Genomic DNA, 17,687 nt, shown 5'->3' on the forward strand with positions numbered 1-17,687 from the left:
CGTGGCAGGAATGCCGGAAAGAGTACAAAGAAAAATGTGGAAGTTTATTAAATATACATTTAGCATTGACATTGGTGTACAGGAGGAGGAAACAAACACCGGAATGGGTTGGAATGGGAAGGATGGGGAAGGAAAAATCGACAACCTTCACCGGTGAAATGACTTGCCATTCCGTTGTAGGCAAAACACCTTCTTTATGACGGCACACGACGGAAGGGCGGGGGTAGGGTAGGTTGTGGTAAAATTAGGGCCGCGGACTGTCGTAAAAGTAACATAAACGTAACGCCGTTAAAATGGTGCCTTCCGTGTCATCAAAACCTTTCCTGGGCAATAATGATGAAGGCAGGCAATTTGTGACATGTTTTTTCACACTTTGTTAAACAAAGTGTTCGGGTACCGCCCTAGGGCGAGAGTGATGGAAAGGACGTCCGCCGTTACAAATGGTGGTGCAAATTATTAGGGGGAAATGAACAATCAATTTCGGCATGCGGCCATAGCGTGTATGGCAACAAGTAGGTTTCGAGTGATGAGTGATTAAAATTAATGTGCATACATATGAAGGGAGGCTTGGTGTCAACGAACAGCGATGGAGGTGCCCAGTACTTCACTTGAGCAGTGGCAATGAAATATGTCTAATGTCGTGCTAGTTGCGTTTAAATGTTTTCTTATTGACGAAATAGAGTACATTCACTTACTACTGTTTGTTTTTTTCGGAAGATCATAACCATCATGCTCGATTGTTGCTTTGCTACAAGAGTACAATAAATCGAAACTAATAAAATGACAAGCTGCGTGTAAAGCATTATTGGGTGCATATTTATGTGCTTGTCACACTCGTTACTTGCTTGTCAATGGCATAATTTTCGCCAAGGGAACGCGCGTACTCTTGCCCACTAAAACTCCGATCCACTTGGTTACGATTGGGTGATGGTCGTTACGGATACGGAAACGCAAGCAAAAGTGAATGAGTGACTGAACTGAAGTGAAGTTTATTTCTTCTCATTCCCTATTGGGTCACAAATCCTGAATCGTGGTGTGGTTAAGGCATATCTATAAAAGCAACAGTAGACGACCATTGCGGATGGTGGCGACTTTTTCCTTTGCGGTTTGGCTGTGGAGGCGTTTTCGGAAAGACGTGAGAAAGCACCGATGGCGACCGATCGTGTGTAGTTGTAGATTTACGAAAGAGGGAAGGAGAGAGAAGGGAGATGGGAGAGTTAGAAGCCACCCTCATCCTCACTTCGCTTGGTGGAGGTTTATAAAAAGTATACTCAATCCCACCGGTTGGGGGAATACGAGAACTGTCAGCTGCTCATAATATTGTACATGTTCTACATATTTCATAACATCCGGAAACCGTATGTTTTCTACGAGCGTACGAGCTTGGCGCTCGCACCCGCAGTTCCGCAATGCGATGGTTCCGGTTCCGGTGTACTGATTTGTCGATCCGATCCGTGTGCACGGGTATGTTTGTTGTTGGGCAGAGTCTGCACGTGGCAAATCTTTCGTACGGCTTACGACCGAACGGCGATTGGGAATTGTGCCATTGGAAGGTGGAAGCATATTAGTAGGCATGCTTTTAATGTTGCTCTTGGCATGTTGGGTGGCTTCGAGCCAGTAGTAGAGCATGGAAAACACATTCCATGACCTGCTCGGGGCCGATACACATGTTTCAGGAAACAAATCAGAGTGGCCAGGGCGGGGGAAAAGAAAAGAACGGTAGACGCACCGTCTGCTGTGTGTGGTGAATTGTATTTCTTTATTTGTATATCAAACGTACCGGGCCGGGTGAGCGTTTTTCGTTGCGCTGTGATCAACGGTTGTGCGAAGAAATAGATAGCCGAGAACCATCGAAAGGGATATGCTTGAAATTAGCCAAGCAGAATGAGTACAAAATGAAATTAAGTTACCCAACAACAAAAAAGAAGCACAATATTAAAGCGATCAATGTTGGGAATGCATCTTGGCAACAGATTCATTGAGGAATACACATTTTTTTCTTTCGTTTTTAGTTTTGTTCAAGAGCCCACATTGGAAAGAGCAAAGCAAAAGTGGTAAGCGAAATGTCAAAAAATGAAACACACCCGTTCGGTTGGGTGCACCATCCCGCGCACAACAGCTCCAAAAACAATGTTGTGAAGTCAAAAAGTTTCGACCGTGCTTTTTCCTGTATTGCAATTTTCCCGCGCACAGAACGGTCCACCTCTCCGAATGAATTCGGTAGTTTTGCTGTTTTGCAGTTTCGCTGATCGCAGCATCGGTGTAGGGTGGACAAAAACCTCGAACGGAAGCTGGCAGCTTTTACGGGTAGACGAAAGGCATTTTGGGGAAAGTATTCGAAAAACCCGTGCTAAAAGCTCTTTCGCCGTAGGCAAGCAAACGTGTCCCGTGTCGTTGCATCGTTGCTTTTTGGCAGTCAAGGCTGAGAGGCGAACAAAAAAAAAACGGCGAGTAATTGGGAAATAGGTTTGGACAAGCTAACGGGGGGAAGGATGTTTTTTTGGGAGGAAGAATAGAAGGGGAATTGGGAAGAATTTTCAAGGTGTTACGTAATACTCACCCACTATCGTGAGATACACAAAGTGTCCTATAGGTGGTGTGGTCGATATTTGACACTCGTAAATGCCGGAATCCTTACGCTGGGCGTACCGTATCCTGAGGGTCCACTCCTCCGTGTGTGGTGAATGCATCGCCTCGAACCGTTGATCGGAGGTGTAGGTGTACCGGCCAACCGTAAGCAGGTGAATGTCTCGATGCCGGACCCAGGAAACCTGCAAAATGGGAAGTGGGCGAAAACAAAACGGGGTGGAGATGAGCAAGAGATCGAAATCGGGCACGATACGACGATACTCGACAGCAGTACGGAAGGACCGGTGCTTTTTGTATGCTTTGCTTTTCCAGGGAAAAGTTCTAGCTGAAAAGCTAAGACAAGAAAAAGCACTTGTTTTGTAGCGCCGACTGCATTGGAGGGGTTTTTTGTTGTTGCTCGGTTTAATGTGTGAGTGATTTTCGTACGGACGGGTTTTTGTGGGGCAAAATCGATTTCTGCTGTCGATGTTCATATACACGGACTTTATATCCTTTTGCGAAATCAAACGATGGTAGAGTTGTCGGTGGTACATATGAATGATGTTGAAAATTGTGTATGGACTCCCAGCTATTCAGCATGCTCTCCGGTTGAGGGAGTTTTTAAACGCAAGAATGATCCAATTTTCCCGTGATTTTTCAATATGATAAGACCAAAAAAAACTTCACAAAACTGGTGTAACTTTAAGCCGAGGTTATCGCTCAAACAAATCTTTATTACCAGGGAAAGCTAAAGCCCATGCCCGCGGGGTGTATGTTTGTTGGAAATAAGTCCAATTATAAAATTGAAATTAATTACGTTCCCTCTGCTTTACAAGCCAAAACAGGGCTAATATTCTAAAACAACCATCATCGTAAAGCGCGAGGATATGTGAAGGTAAGCGAACAAATCAAGTACCTCACCGATGCTACCTTTTGTAAAAGAGTGTGGCAGGGCTTTATACGCAACCACGGAAGCGAAAACATCGACATTTCTCATCCACACACGCACACACACACGCACTCATTCAGCACCATGGTAACGTAGTCTTTTGAAAGCTTCAACCACACAATCAGCTGACGACGGTGTATGCGCACGGTGGATGAGTCTTTAAGAGGCCCAACAAATATGAGTTCATAGGCTCCCCCCACCACCCCCCGCCGCAACCCACCCACGCAAGGTGGCCACGCGAATGCTATTCAGAAAATCTCGGCAACACATCGTTATTACCCCGTTTTGCTTTCGTACGCGTTTTTTGGGGGGGTGGCATCACCAGAGGGTGGTACGGGAATTCGCGGCCCTGCAGTAGTCTTGCCTGGATACCGTGGCCGTGTTATTTTTTCTCATTACGTATGTTGAGACGATGAATTACGGGTTTGGTGAGTGTGATTGGCAAACGGGCTAGGTGCACGCATACATTCGCATACGGGCAAAAAAAAAGGTTGAAACAAAGTCTTATTACAATAATAATAATAATAACAGTAATGGTGGTGATGATAATAAGTGGGTAATTTTTGTGTTGTCGGCACTTGAACCGCGGGAAAGCAAAGCTCTCCGAGCCGAGGTTAGGCGGCAGCTCGTGCTTTTGAAGGCTAGACATCGGTCTAGCTGCGGTGTTAGCAGAACTCGTTAGCAACACCCCAAGTAGCGAGCTGAATTTACATGATACTTTTGCACGCGTATAAGCTGATGGTGGTAAAAAGAAAACGATATGTTGATTTTTTTATTGAGGTTGATATGGTAAAATAAATCCGCCGCACAGTGAACCCTTGGGCTGTTTTCGTGAAGGGATGAATCGATGCAGAAATAGTAAGTGATGTCTATTCTTGGTTAGTTGGAAGAGAAGACAATATATTATGTATCTTATGTATCTCTTTGAACAAGGTCAACATGGCTAGTGAAAGAAACACACACTGTAATTAATACACAAAAAAAGCTGTTCTTTTACACGCTAGTTGCGTCCGAAAGGCAAAACATTTGTACTACCATTAGTTTGGCTTGGATAGTGTCCGATCTCGTTTATATCATCGACAAACGTCAGAACTCTACTATTACTAACAGACTAGAACAACTGCTAGCGGCAGACTGCGATGACAATGTCCTGGAATGTCTTGTGACTGTTACTCACTGATGTACGCTTACGATGATTATCCGGTTTTTGGTACGTTTAGCTTGTGTGCCAGCTTCGGTTGTTTGTATATGACTGTTGTTGTGAAGAGCTTTTGCAAGAAAAAAAGGAAAGAATAAGCTCTACGTCATGGGGAAGGGGGTTGGGGGGAGGGGACCAACAAACCTATTTTTTGTGAACCTTTTGGGACAGTCTCGTCGGCATTAACCCATTAGGTGAGATTTAAGCAGATTCCACTGTATAGAAACGGAGATGACGATAATTATCATCCGACCTAATCCTGCTTCAAATTCCGAAGCGAAACTCTTGCCCTGTGGAAATTTTAGGCAACGATGAACAAACAAAATAGTCGGAAGAAGAAAAAAAAAACACATCCATGTCAATGGTTTCCGACCATAGAGATTAAGCAATCTTTGCTCGAACGAGCCGCGAGAGTGTACTCGCAATGCAACGGACTTTCATCATTGTGGATGGTTTTTAGGGGGGCGGGATGTGGATCGTTCAAGCGAGATTACGATTAGCACCGTAATCCCGGACATTGACGGAATGGTACGATCCGGCGCTAATTAGCTAGGACGCCCCAAAAAATGCTTACGGTTGGTGGATTTGTTTTATCTTTTCCCCACTCGTTATCGGCCTAGTCCGGCAAGTTTGAAACATTTGAAGCACGGAGTTCGTACGTTCGGTTGGTGGACGCTTCTAGAGGAAAATTATGAGAGCTTGCTAGAAGAATGTTTGGTAAATATGATTTCATGAAGAATTCAACAGCTTACCGTTCGATTGCCGAGGTTTTTCACCTTGCAGTTCAGCAGCACCGTCTTGCCGACCAAGCCGGTAATGTTGGTTGGAACGGTGGTATCAAAATAAGGCCCAGTTCCTGGCGTTGGCCACTCCTGGAGGAATTCTGTGCGAAATTTTCTCGATCCACCGGCGAGTTCCGCTGCGTGAAAGTAAGGGAGAGAGAGAGAGAAAGAGAAAAAAAAGCGAGATAAAACGATGAGAAGAAATCCATGGCATTAGTTATAATGTCCAAGTACAGTCAAGTTAGTCTAGGTGTATTTCAGGCTATTCCGTGAAACTTCGATTGCCCAAAAGTTAAGCACTAAAAGCTGGAAGTGCTTTGCTGGGGTTTTTTTTCTGCTTGTTCTAGTAATGTGCATCTCGAGAAAAAGGAACACTTCTAAACAAATTGAAACATTAAACTTTGTTGCTGTATATTGCGCTTCCTACCACACCACATGATTGCTTGGAAATGGTTTGCCCAAGTCTCCGCGGCACCCTAGCGTCATATATGAGCTTACGTCGATAATTCTACGAGAAGTGGAATTTAAATATTAACAAGTTCTCTCTGTCCCGCTTCGCCGCTTCAGCTAAGAGTTTGTTACACATCCCGCGGAAGGTAGTCTTTAAGCGCAATAACAAAAAAGAAAAAAGAACGTATAAGCTTTGCCCCATGCGTTGTTTAAGGCCGTTGAACAAATGAAATGACAAGCGTGTGCGACGGGGATTATTTTTACCGTTTGTTTGGTGATGAAGAAAGTTTGCTTTAAAGTATCAAACGGCGAAGTCATGTTTTAATTCTTTGCACGAAATGTGTACGTTTTTGGGTGAAATACAGCGCACACAGTGAAAATGTGAACGTATTTAACGTGTCTTTAACGTAAAAGTTTGACGAATCCTTCGTTTGAGGTAAATCGACCGTTGGAAGAACAAACACTACCTTGCATGATACATTAATAAAGGAAATAAACTGTTAAGTGTTTTTGATACGTCCTGAAGGTGACTAAATCCTTTTTCAGAATTGGGGAAATTAATATGTAAATAAAAAAACCTGAAAGACTAACGTTATGCACGCCTGAAGATTGAAAAGAACTCCCTTCGTTTAGAGATTATTCTATATATTATTTGATGTACAAACCTGTTAGCTGTATTAAAAGAGAGATAGAAAGAATGAGAGGCAGAGAGGTAGAGAATCATGCATTGTCAAGGGTGTGAAGGGTTTGACATTACCGGGATTCCGGACTGACAGCACAATCCCAAACCTTGGGGCACTTTGTGAAACGAAGTGCACCCAAAGGTAACCGTGAACAAAGAAAAAAGAAAAACACACACACACACAAAGGTTTCATGTTGCGCAGACAGCTGTGTTGGGTGAGACAGAGTATGAGAAATGTCCCCAAGGGGATGTCACGGGTGGCTGAAATAAAAACTCATCCCTTGTTTTGGTACGGACGGCACCGAAGCTTCGGACGCGGAATGAATACCTTTTTTTCTGCGAGTATTCATGACCATGTCAGCGGAATGATTGATCTGATTTGGCTTTCAATTACCGTGCAACGTGATTTCTTTCGAGTGCTACGTGGTTGTTGTTATTTTTGTGTTTTTGTTTTATTCGCTTTTCGCGTGTCCAGCACACCCTCGACCTGATCCAAGCATTCAAGCGTTGTATCACATTTTTTCCACGTTTGTATCCGACCGGCGAACGAAAGGAAGCAGGCGGAAAATGAAAATAATGGTTAAACGAATATGTTTGTTATAATTATCGCAAAACAGCGAAGCGAAGGCACTCAAAAGGCATCCATCATGCGCGATACATAATGCCATTCATCCATTGCACGCCCGTTAGGCTTTTACAGGATTTGAGGCGATGTTTTTGTACGCCGTGGCACACGCGTTCCGAGTCACCAGATTAACATGAAATGAATGAACCGTGCTACCGTGTGTCGTGGGGACCGATCGCGCACTCGATGAGATTAAAAACCCCAGATAAAGTTTGCTAAAGGGATGAAGCAAAAAGCATTAATGGTGGACACAAACACGAGAGAGCACTTGAACGGTTTCGGGCAGATGGAGGCGCCTGGTGGTGTGTACGGCGGGGGGTGGATGTTTCGGTAATTGGAAAATCTTTCATACCGGCATTTGGAGCTGAATTTGACTTTCACCGAAAGTCCATTGGATGTTTGGAAATCCGGCATAGAGACGGGTATTTGTTTGTTTGTAGCATTTTAATCTCCATGGGCAAAAGGGGAAACCTCTCCAGAGTTGTGGAGTTGTGCATTTTAATCGTGTTGGCAGTAGTTTTACTTCCCTATTTGATGAAGCACTGCACATACAAAACAGCTACTTTTTAATCAGCCTGAGTGTGCACCGATGTGCCAATAATGTAAAATACCTGATATCCTTTCAATTTGCTTTAAGTAGGTCACATAGAAGAACCAATACTGATGAGCAAAATTCGCAAATGAAACAATTCGATATTCTGCTTTTCCGATTTCCGCAGCATGAAAGTAGACTTGTAAGTTGTTGAGAACTTAAAGTGAATTAATGTTTGAGCCATTCAGAATGGTTCGTTTGGTACGTGTTTGTGTGGAGAAATTCGCACACAAGTTCAATACCCACCTTCAACGCTAACGTGCGTACGCACACGCTTTCCTGTATGCATTAAATAATAAGCGATCGAGCGCCGGCTGTTTGGCCTCTTGTTTTGTATGGATGCTTTTTGCATTAATCAGCACGTGAAACGACAAAGAGGATAATGTGTTATTTACATAAATTCGATTTAATCTGGCCTGGCATTAAATTCGTTAGCCTTTCCAATACACAATAGAAGGGAACAATGAAGGGAAAAATAAAGAAGAATATTGCCCATGAGCTTGATTTGCGAACACGACGAGAGTGTTAAATTGATAAATTATCTGGTGATTGTTTCGATCCCCAAGTTCCAAATGAATGTGGAAATGTATCGTCTGTGAGAGGAAATGTTGTGAGTGTTTTACACATTGTAAAATATGAGATAAATTGTAAATCGATTGCAGAAAGAATTTTATGTTCAAGTGGCTCTCTGTAAAAATATAATTGTAAAATGTTGTATGCTTTATAGCGATGAAAGAACCCCAGCACACATACATATGTGCAATCGGCAATGCAGAAATGAAAGATTCCATTGATATTAAAACTGAAGTTGGTTTTACTATTCAAAGAGGAAAAAAGCTAGCATCAGTCCTTCATTTCCTATGCGATGCTATAATTCCATTCATTTCCTATACCATCAGAACGCAGGGAACGATTCTTGCTTTCGGGCAATTGAAAGCCTTTGCAGCTGACATAAAAATTGGATATAAAATTGAAACGGAAATAAGCTACATTGTTGTACATCCGGCCGTAGCTAGTGATGCGGGTTCGGGTTACGAAACGGTATTATGGACATAAGTAGATGAGCAGCTGACGTTCGGAGGTTGGGAATGATTGTGACTGCGAATGCTTAAGCAAATAGTAGCCTTTTTCAACCTCACATTCCATTGTTGTATTCACTATAGCAAGAAAGATGAAACATACAAAGTGTCCCGAATGGAATGCGCTTGAAAAGTTTCACCCACTTTGTGACAATAATTTTTTGAAAATTTTAATAATTTCCATAAAGCAAAAAAAAAAAATAGGTCGTAAATTGCATTGAACCGAATTGTGGTTAATTTTTATACCAGATTTGGTTGAAGGAGAGCCAACGGTAATGGAATTGTATGTCGCAAGAAAAATGAAACGCAGTTAGTGAAGCTGCTGTTCAGCATAAAACATTTGGGGTTTAGGCAATCGATCAATTTCAGCTGTTGATGGATGACTTCCATTGGCTTTGGGTTTTGTGTTGTGATTAATATGTATGCACTTAGCTTTTATCCCTGAAACCGTTTGCCTTGTAAAGGGGAAAAAGGTTAAGACTGGACTGGGGAAAAAGGGACACGGAGCACTCGAAAAGCAATTAATGTCAGTTGGACAGTATAATTATGAGTCAAACATAGTATCCGGATGTAACGCTTCCGGGCCAATTTCCGACGTGACATCCTTAGCAGCATTGCTTCGGTAACTCTTTATTAGAAGTTAAGAGAAGGAGCTTAGAAATTTGAATGGTTTCATGAGTGTGGGAAGCAGTTTTTTGATCATACAAATGTCAGAAGCACAGATGTTTGTATGAAGAGAAAAAAATCCCATGTTTAGCTCTTAATAAGATGTTCATTAGTCTGATTACTGTCACAGAATTCTCGTTACGATTTGATAGTGAAATTTGTTCGAAACAAACAATATATCTTTAAAAGGTTGTTGAGAAAAGTGTGTTGAGAATTAACGGGGAAAATGTTGCGAAACGTTGAATGTTCTAATTCAAACAAATAGCCATGTTGTCGCTAACTTATTTTTCCTGAAACGATACAAATATTTGAAGCAAATGTCTCAGGATGTTACTGATGTAAATATCAATTCTATGGATGCGCGGAATTTCCAATGACAAAAGTTTTATCTTTTCTTATTCCCAAAAAAGCGAAGAAAAAACATTCTTTCACATAATATGTTTTATTTGGAAAGACGAAACAAATCTCAAGGAATTTAATCTAACTTTCCACCTGTTATTGCTAGCATTGGATGGAAATGATTGTTCCGAAATCACTCAAGTGGAATGTTTGCAGTCACACACGTGAACAAGAGCGAACAAGATACAGAGAACGTAACAGATGAGTTACAGTTTAGCATATGTGTTACATAAAGTTGGAATTCCATCACCAAACGGTACAGTCCATATACCGTAGGTTATAAGGCAGATAATAAAATATTTGTGATATAAATTCGTGGGCATTTATTATTCAACAGTGGCTCATGACAACATAAGCAGGTGAAATGGAAAAAAGTACCAACAGCTAAAGGTAGGATTGAATATTTAAAAGATGGCACACCGGATTTCAGATATTTGCTTGAAGTGCAGGTAACAAACAAATCCCATCCATTCGCGTACGGTGCAACAAGAGCAGAAAAGTCCCGCCGGTCGCATTGTGCAACGATGGCAGTGGTCTTTTGTGTGAAGAATCGCATCAAAAAACGTTGTATCGTGGTATGACTGTGTTTTTTTTCTTGTTCCATGCAAACAATACATGACGTCGACGAGATCCCAGCGAGAGTGGCACGGACTCTCACATCTGTAATGGTTTTAACAGAAAAAAAACAAGAGAAAGATTTACTGCTGAACACGATTATGACAACACACCGAACGACAGGTTGAATGCAGCGTTCGCTTCAGTGTTTTTCCACGACTTCAAGGATTGTAGCGAAGATGCATTTCTCATTTGATGTTATTTCAAAAAGGAACGTCACGCTGGAAGTAGTGCTGCAAATCTTTTAACATCGTCGAGAGGTTCTTCGTTCAACGGTGGAATGACTGTTCATGGCATGGATTCCGTTTGATAATTTGATGACAAAAAGTACTGTGCGCAAAAAGTGACAATAATTGATTTATACAACGTGTGCCGTATCGTCGTCGTGCATCAGATTGTGCAGTAACGCGACGTTGCACAGCGTAACGGCACATCTTCGGTTCCATGTTTGAATGCACAATTCTACTGGGAGACAGTCCGCATCAGCGGCATGCGGCAGGATAGCAAAAGCCAATGCTGTCTAGGACATTTATCAATTTCTTTCCCGAAGTTTCCGGATCGGGGCTTTTTTGGCAGCGAGCATGTTTTGGAAGTCGTGCAGATTTTGCACTGATGCAGCGATGTCGATTTGAATTTATTGCAGTTTGCTAATGGAAGCGCTGCAATCAAATGCAACCCAGCGAGGCTATCGGAATCGTTTGATTCTGCAGCAGCAACAAAAAAAAAAAAACAAAATGGATCCAAACATCTTACACACGGTGCTTTCCGTTGAGAATCATGTCTTGGGGTGGAAGGGTTTGCCAGTGAAATTTAGTGAAACATCCATTAAAACATCCGGCGGACCGTAAGATGCTTGACAACCGGGGTTCTGGGTTTGGCGAATAGAAGCAACGAGAGGAGGAAAAAAACTTCGTACACTCCATACAGGACAGGAACCGGTAGTTCTCATTCGTTTGTGGGAACACGCTCGTAAAAGCATATTTTTGTAAAAGGCAGCAAAAGGGAGTTGTCCGTAAGGATGTTTTTTTTCCACCGAAGATTTCACACGATCCATTTAACTCGACATTTCAACTAGCTTTAATGGATATAGCGTGTGCATTACCTCACCGACCGACTATTGCTCGACTGCTTTGTAGCCGTAAGCTACTGTAAAATGGCGGCGGTAAGCTCATCACCAATACGATGAGCACATGTTTATTGATGGTTTGAAGTATTTTCAAATGCATTATCTGACTCGCGTGTACAGCGGTCGTGCATTTTGCTTGCGACTTTCAGCACAATGTTTATGGAGAAGATAAATGATGAAAACGGATCGCATAAATCAATGAATCCACTTAAAAAAAGACCATCAGACAGTTTTGCTTTTGAGCTGCTACAAAATTGCTTCTAATTTTCCGTTTGTTCACTGCTTTAGCGGAATGTCTTTCAAAAATAAAATGCTCTAATGGTCTAAGCCATTTAGTGGAAGGGTTTGGTGGGTTTTTTTGTTCGTTCGTAATCTTTTTTTCAGTTCATTGGCCGCTTTGAAGCAAAGACCCCAGATTAGTGCACACAAAAAAGGAGCGTCCTTGATGATCGTTCGTTCGATTGCTTGTTCGTATTCGTGTACTTGGAGAAACGCTTGTGCTCGTGCTGGTTTTTGGTGAATTGAAAAAGGGATTGCGTATTGGGAGCAACAAGAACAGGCAGTCGAAACAGACAATCAAATTATGCCAGAGGTCGGCAGACGATCACCTGCTTAACCCTCGGTGCGTATAAGTACCGCATCGTTTGCTGTTTTTCGTGTTTGTTTGTTGTGCAAGTGCGTGAGTGCGAGTTTTAGGTTGAGAACATTTTTAATAGCGATTGGCACGACACGCACTCAAAATAAACGATACGGCAATAATCATAATCATATACAAATTCACCCCCAAACCCATAATGTTAGGTTGGATGGTTAGCAGGGTATTGTGGTGGTGCGACCTTTCTTTGAACTGGGTTCCGTTTTATGGACGGATCACTTGCTCAATAGGGCGTTAGGCCGTAGGCGAATTAAACCGTTAGGAGGCAAAAGATAGATTTCGGCACAAGAAGGATATAGCATACAAACGGTGGGAAAGTGATGTTATGTAGTAGATATTGCTTTGATAGGAGCAAAGATTATTTGTCTCTTTTTCTTAATGAAAAAGGTGCTCAAAGAGAGACAAAGAGAGTAGTAAAATTTATAGAAACTTTGAAGTACGGAAAGAAACGAGTAAATGGAGACGCCTGGTGGTTGAAATACGGAATGAAACGACTCAATGGGGGCGCCTGGAGGTTAACGTACGGAAAGAAACGACTCAATGGAGACGCCTGGTGGTTGAAGTACGGAACGAAACTACTCAATGGAGACGACTGGTGGTTTGTAAAAAGTTGAGGACTATCGAATGGATAAAGATGTTTTTCATTTTAGAGTTCTCGAGATCGAAATAAGCCATAAATGATGGCTTCAACCGTGTGGGAATCTACTATTAAATTGCTCGACAATGTACACGGCGCAAACCGCATTGCTGCATGAGCTAAAAGTAATTTTCCATTTGGTCTGTATAAGCTGTATGTTTCACAATCTATTTCATTCACGAGACAAACATGACTAGGCAGGATTTTAAGCAGAAGTTTGCTAGAAATATCATTAGTAACTAAATAAACATCAAACAGAAATGTGTTACATTCCGCAATGTAATGTTCCAATGAGAAAACAACCACTGTTCGCTTATATATACAAAAAAATACCCAATATGAACCACGAACGTTGAACGCGTCATAAGAAAGTTTCGCAATTTAAAATTCGCTGGCATAACCAGCAGTGAATCGCGTTGGGCTATGAAGTAGGGAAGTTTTTGGGCTATGATGAGTTTTGCAAAAATGAAGGAATAAGTTTGCTGCTTGCCCATGAAATTGAAATGCACATGAACGCAACATATTCGGTCGTTTTCTGGTACGACTTCGTATCGATATATTTAACAGCAATTGTATCGAGGAGTAAAAAAAGGTAATGCTTTCGCGTGTATTAATTTATTTTTTTAATTGCAACAACAACATTGTTTTTTTTTTAGAGATGAATCATTAAGATGGGAATAAAATGAACTTGAGCTTGGTTTAATACAGTGCGCGAGCAGAAGAACAATTTCAACTGTACTTCAATTTTATTAAAATTACACCAAAGTTCACAGATGTATAAAAAGCACTGCTGAGGAAAAGTTTACTTACGCGAAACAACGTAAAAACCATGGTGCTGGTATTTTGTAAACTGAACGCTAACAGTTTCTATTAATGGCGTCGGTTGGTTGGTTTCGTCTGAAAGTTTGCACTAATTGGCAATCGGAACGAAATGCTGCAAATGCAAACGCTTCTGTCACTTGAACGCGCATTAATAGCTCGAGGTGCATTTGCTTTACTTTTGGGTTGAGCATTAAGCTAGGGAGCGGCAAAACTTGTGTAAACTTTTTATCAACTTTAGCAGTACTATAAGGTCAATGGTTTCGTTGCATTCAGCTTTCCAAGAATGTGTGCGTTCCAAAGAAAGAGTTGATACTTTGAACTTGAAGCTCATGAGTAAAACATTCGCACAAGTTATGGCTTCGATGAAATTGGAGATGGAAAACACAAACTTGATTCATTTACCTTTCGGTTCAACGGCAAATGTGTCTCGCCCTTGTGGCGTTTTTGTGTGTATCGACTGTAGCTGATGTTTGAAAGGTCATGTTAATGATACATGTTTCGTAACCGATATGCACATTCGTGCTAACATTCAACCATACTGTGACGATATAAATGGAAAACATAATACAAAAACCCCCTCACCCCCCCATCCAGCATGATGCTCTTTCGTTGAGGGTGCATCTCCACGTGCTTCAAATTTTGATAACAATTTACTACCGCTGTGTGGGAGTCTTCGTTGATGAATATGTGTGTGTGAGTGTATGTGGGGAGGGTGGGATTTTTGTGGCTGACGTTGCTCACGTGTCAAAATGAAGTAAAGGATAACCATATCGCAAAGGGTATCGACGGGTTTTATGGTAAAACCTTTGCCCCTAAAATTTATGTTGCATACAATTTCAAATTGAGCTACCGAGAATGGTGTATAGTGAGTTGGGTACTGGTCAAATGAGTTGGTGAGTGGAATTATAAAAAGAACAACAACTCGAAAATGATCAACCACCTCGAAGGCAGCACCGAGATAACACGTGTCCGTGCGTGCGTGCGTACGAAACCGTACGCTGATACAGTGGTTACTGCCAAAAACGACAAACATGTGTACGTTGCCGACGTCCTTCCTGCTCTACCTGTCACGACACGTTGGGTTGTGTGCCCCGAAATTTTACCAAACCGAGGGGGGTTGTGGAGATGAATTTATTTTTGCCCTCACTTTGGCCGTGGCATCCATCAAAGCCATTTACCCCGTACCCGGCTATAGGTATAGGTTAGATGGGTCACCTTTCAGAACATGTGCTGTCAATAGGAGCTGTTTGATAAATTGTGTAATTTCAGGGAGCGAGTCAAGTTTATTACGTTTATGTCTGAGACATTTTCATTTCATCCACAGCAAAAGAAACAGAACCAAAAAGGAGGTTTCCGTTCATTGCACAAGGTACTGGGGGAAGGGTGACAAAAAAACAACAACCCCAACAGTTGTGTTCATGGAACGACCCTCTCTTTCTCTCGCTTTCTCTCTCTCTCTCTCCGTGCGACATCACATCTTCGTGGCAATGACGCTGCATGATACGCTTGTGGTACGCACAAGTGTTATGTGATAGGGCGAATGGACTCGTAACACTGGGGGTTGAGAAATGTCGGAAAGATGTTTTATCTCTATCAATTTTGTTTGCCTTCTTTGCCGGGGTTTTGCTGTTTTGGTAAAGCCACCGTTTCCGTACGCCGATACCTTCCCCCGAATTCGGTTATGTTTCTGTTACGAGAGTCTCGTTTTGGGTACAAATGCTGCAAAGAAGTTCCTTTTGCTGGTTCGAAGTAAACAGTTGGGAAACAAGAAACGAAATAGTCAATCCGGAAGAGGATTCGATATTGCAGGCATTTTCGACGATGGTTACCGGAGCCGAGATAACACTGTTCGCCGTACTTCGCTTTTACTTCGGAGTGTTTTGGAATGTTGGTTTTCGGCCGCTGCAGTCACCTAGAAAGATCAGGTGTGGGCAACTGGTGTGGGCCGGTATGAAGATGTCTTTATTTTCGTTCCTACCCTTCCGATGAATCGTGGCAAACGTGATTCATTTCCTGCAAACCGGGTAGATGCTGTTTGGTAGATAAGTAACTTATTTAGTAGATTTGATTGAATTTTTTAAGAAAACATATTTTCCCGTTAGAGATTATCTTGAATATGGCTGAAGATGATTAGTTTCTTTAATTGAAGAAAAGCTAATCAATCGAATGCAACAGTTTTAAATCTGGAGAAGAGAATGTAAGTAATACGTCTTGTTGAGGGTTATCATATAACAAACTTGATATAAGAACACTTGTTAAAATAGATCGAGTTACTCTGTGTACAATGAATAGCTTTTCTGCTTGCGGATAAACGCACTAGAAGTAAAGAAAACCTCAACAGAAAAAACGTTGAAGTTGCGGTACTTGGAAGGTTCAGCAACAGCGGACATTTTGTTACGTCCAACATCGTACCCCTTGTGATGTGTCGCAATGATATCTGTGAGTCAGACCGCAAAACTTAATGTTGAAAGGTGATTGAACAGATAGGCAAATCATGGTCAGCAAGTGAGAAGAAGGGCAAGGTGAGTGACCAGAATCGGAAAGGACCAACCATACTTTGCAAAAGATAAGTAGTGTTGCTGCAGAGCTATTCGTTCAAATTTTCGAGAGCGATGCAAAAAAAGGGGACTTTTTCTTCCTCTTCTGGTAGTTTCGATGACACTTGGCAAAGGAATTGGAATCGCTTACAGGGAAATGAGCAAATGCAGTAGAAAGGGTTTCGTTAGACGAATGTCCTTTCGGGATGGTACAGATTTTTGTATCGTACGTGAAGACATTTCTTTTTGTCAGTGTGTGGAACGACGCTTGAGTGTGTGTCTTGCGGAAAAGGTTGTCTTATGAATGTAGCCATTTCCTTAAGATGGGATTCACAAATGCTGACGAATGATGTTGATTTGAAGACGTTATCGTTGGGTTCATCTTTTTGGATTTGTTCATTCGAAAGTAAAACCGATTAAGGGGTGCAAGGTGAATCGTCAAGAAGGCAATCTACTGCTTATATCAAGAAGCAATTAAGGTTTTCTATGATAAAAGTGCTGTGACTTTTAAACGTCCTTTGTGATATATGTAAAATTGAATTTAAAGAAGCTACAAAAAAAGATGGGAATTTGAGATATTAAAAAAACAAAAAACAAAAAACTATTAAACGAATAGCTGAGGTGAGGTCACAAAATCCCAATAAATCTAATCCAATCGAATGTGGAATTCGTTTTGTGATTGGTTTTATGTGTGCTTTTTTGTACCGTGACACAATCACATTCATAGGATTTTCACCACAATGAAGCCAGCAAAAAAAGATCTCGTTGCAGGTGTGAATGGAGTCCTTGCGAAAGCAGAAAATTAAAAATGGGGTAAACAAATCGTTTTCATCATAATCATGTTTCGAAGTTTGTTTTTTTTGTTTTGTTGCTGCTGCTCTCTCGCTATATTTGTTTGTCTATCGTTGTACGACGATTGGAATACACCAATGTATATGACGCATCGCAGTGGACACAACTCGTTTGGTACGTTATCGAAACCCACGTGTGAGCAGGGCAGAAAAAGATGAACCATGTGATGCTTCCGTTTGCTTTTTTCCCGCTTCTACCCCACAGAAATGAAATGGAGAGAATGAGTTTGATCTTTTTTGTTTTCGCTCCGTACGGCTGTTGTTATTTCTGCTTTGTTTGAATGCGACTGTTGTGATGTGGTTTTTGTGGAATACGTTACCATTTCCGGTGTGGTTATTGTTCTAGGGGTGAAACCAGCCCCTGGAGAAACCTGCCCGTGTGGTTTTTGGTTTACGGTTGTGTAAACTGTTCTGTGCTCGTATTTAATTGGGGCATGGGGCAACAAAACTACA

General features: G+C 41.7%; 1 protein-coding gene across 4 annotated transcripts in view; it reads right to left on the minus strand.

The window, feature by feature from the left end:
• LOC125765973 (zwei Ig domain protein zig-8-like) overlaps positions 1-17,687 on the minus strand; it is a 60,755-nt gene that overhangs the window by 3,529 nt on the left and 39,539 nt on the right. For all 4 annotated transcript variants that reach the window (XM_049431545.1, XM_049431544.1, XM_049431543.1 and 1 more), the window contains 2 exons: positions 5,468-5,634; positions 2,561-2,771 (listed from right to left, as the gene is read on the minus strand). In XM_049431545.1, coding sequence (XP_049287502.1) covers positions 2,561-2,771; positions 5,468-5,634 — 378 coding nt within the window. The remainder of the gene's footprint in view (positions 1-2,560; positions 2,772-5,467; positions 5,635-17,687) is intronic.

The sequence above is a fragment of the Anopheles funestus genome, chromosome 2RL (assembly GCF_943734845.2).
Source record: "Anopheles funestus chromosome 2RL, idAnoFuneDA-416_04, whole genome shotgun sequence".
Lineage (NCBI taxonomy): Eukaryota > Metazoa > Arthropoda > Insecta > Diptera > Culicidae > Anopheles > Anopheles funestus.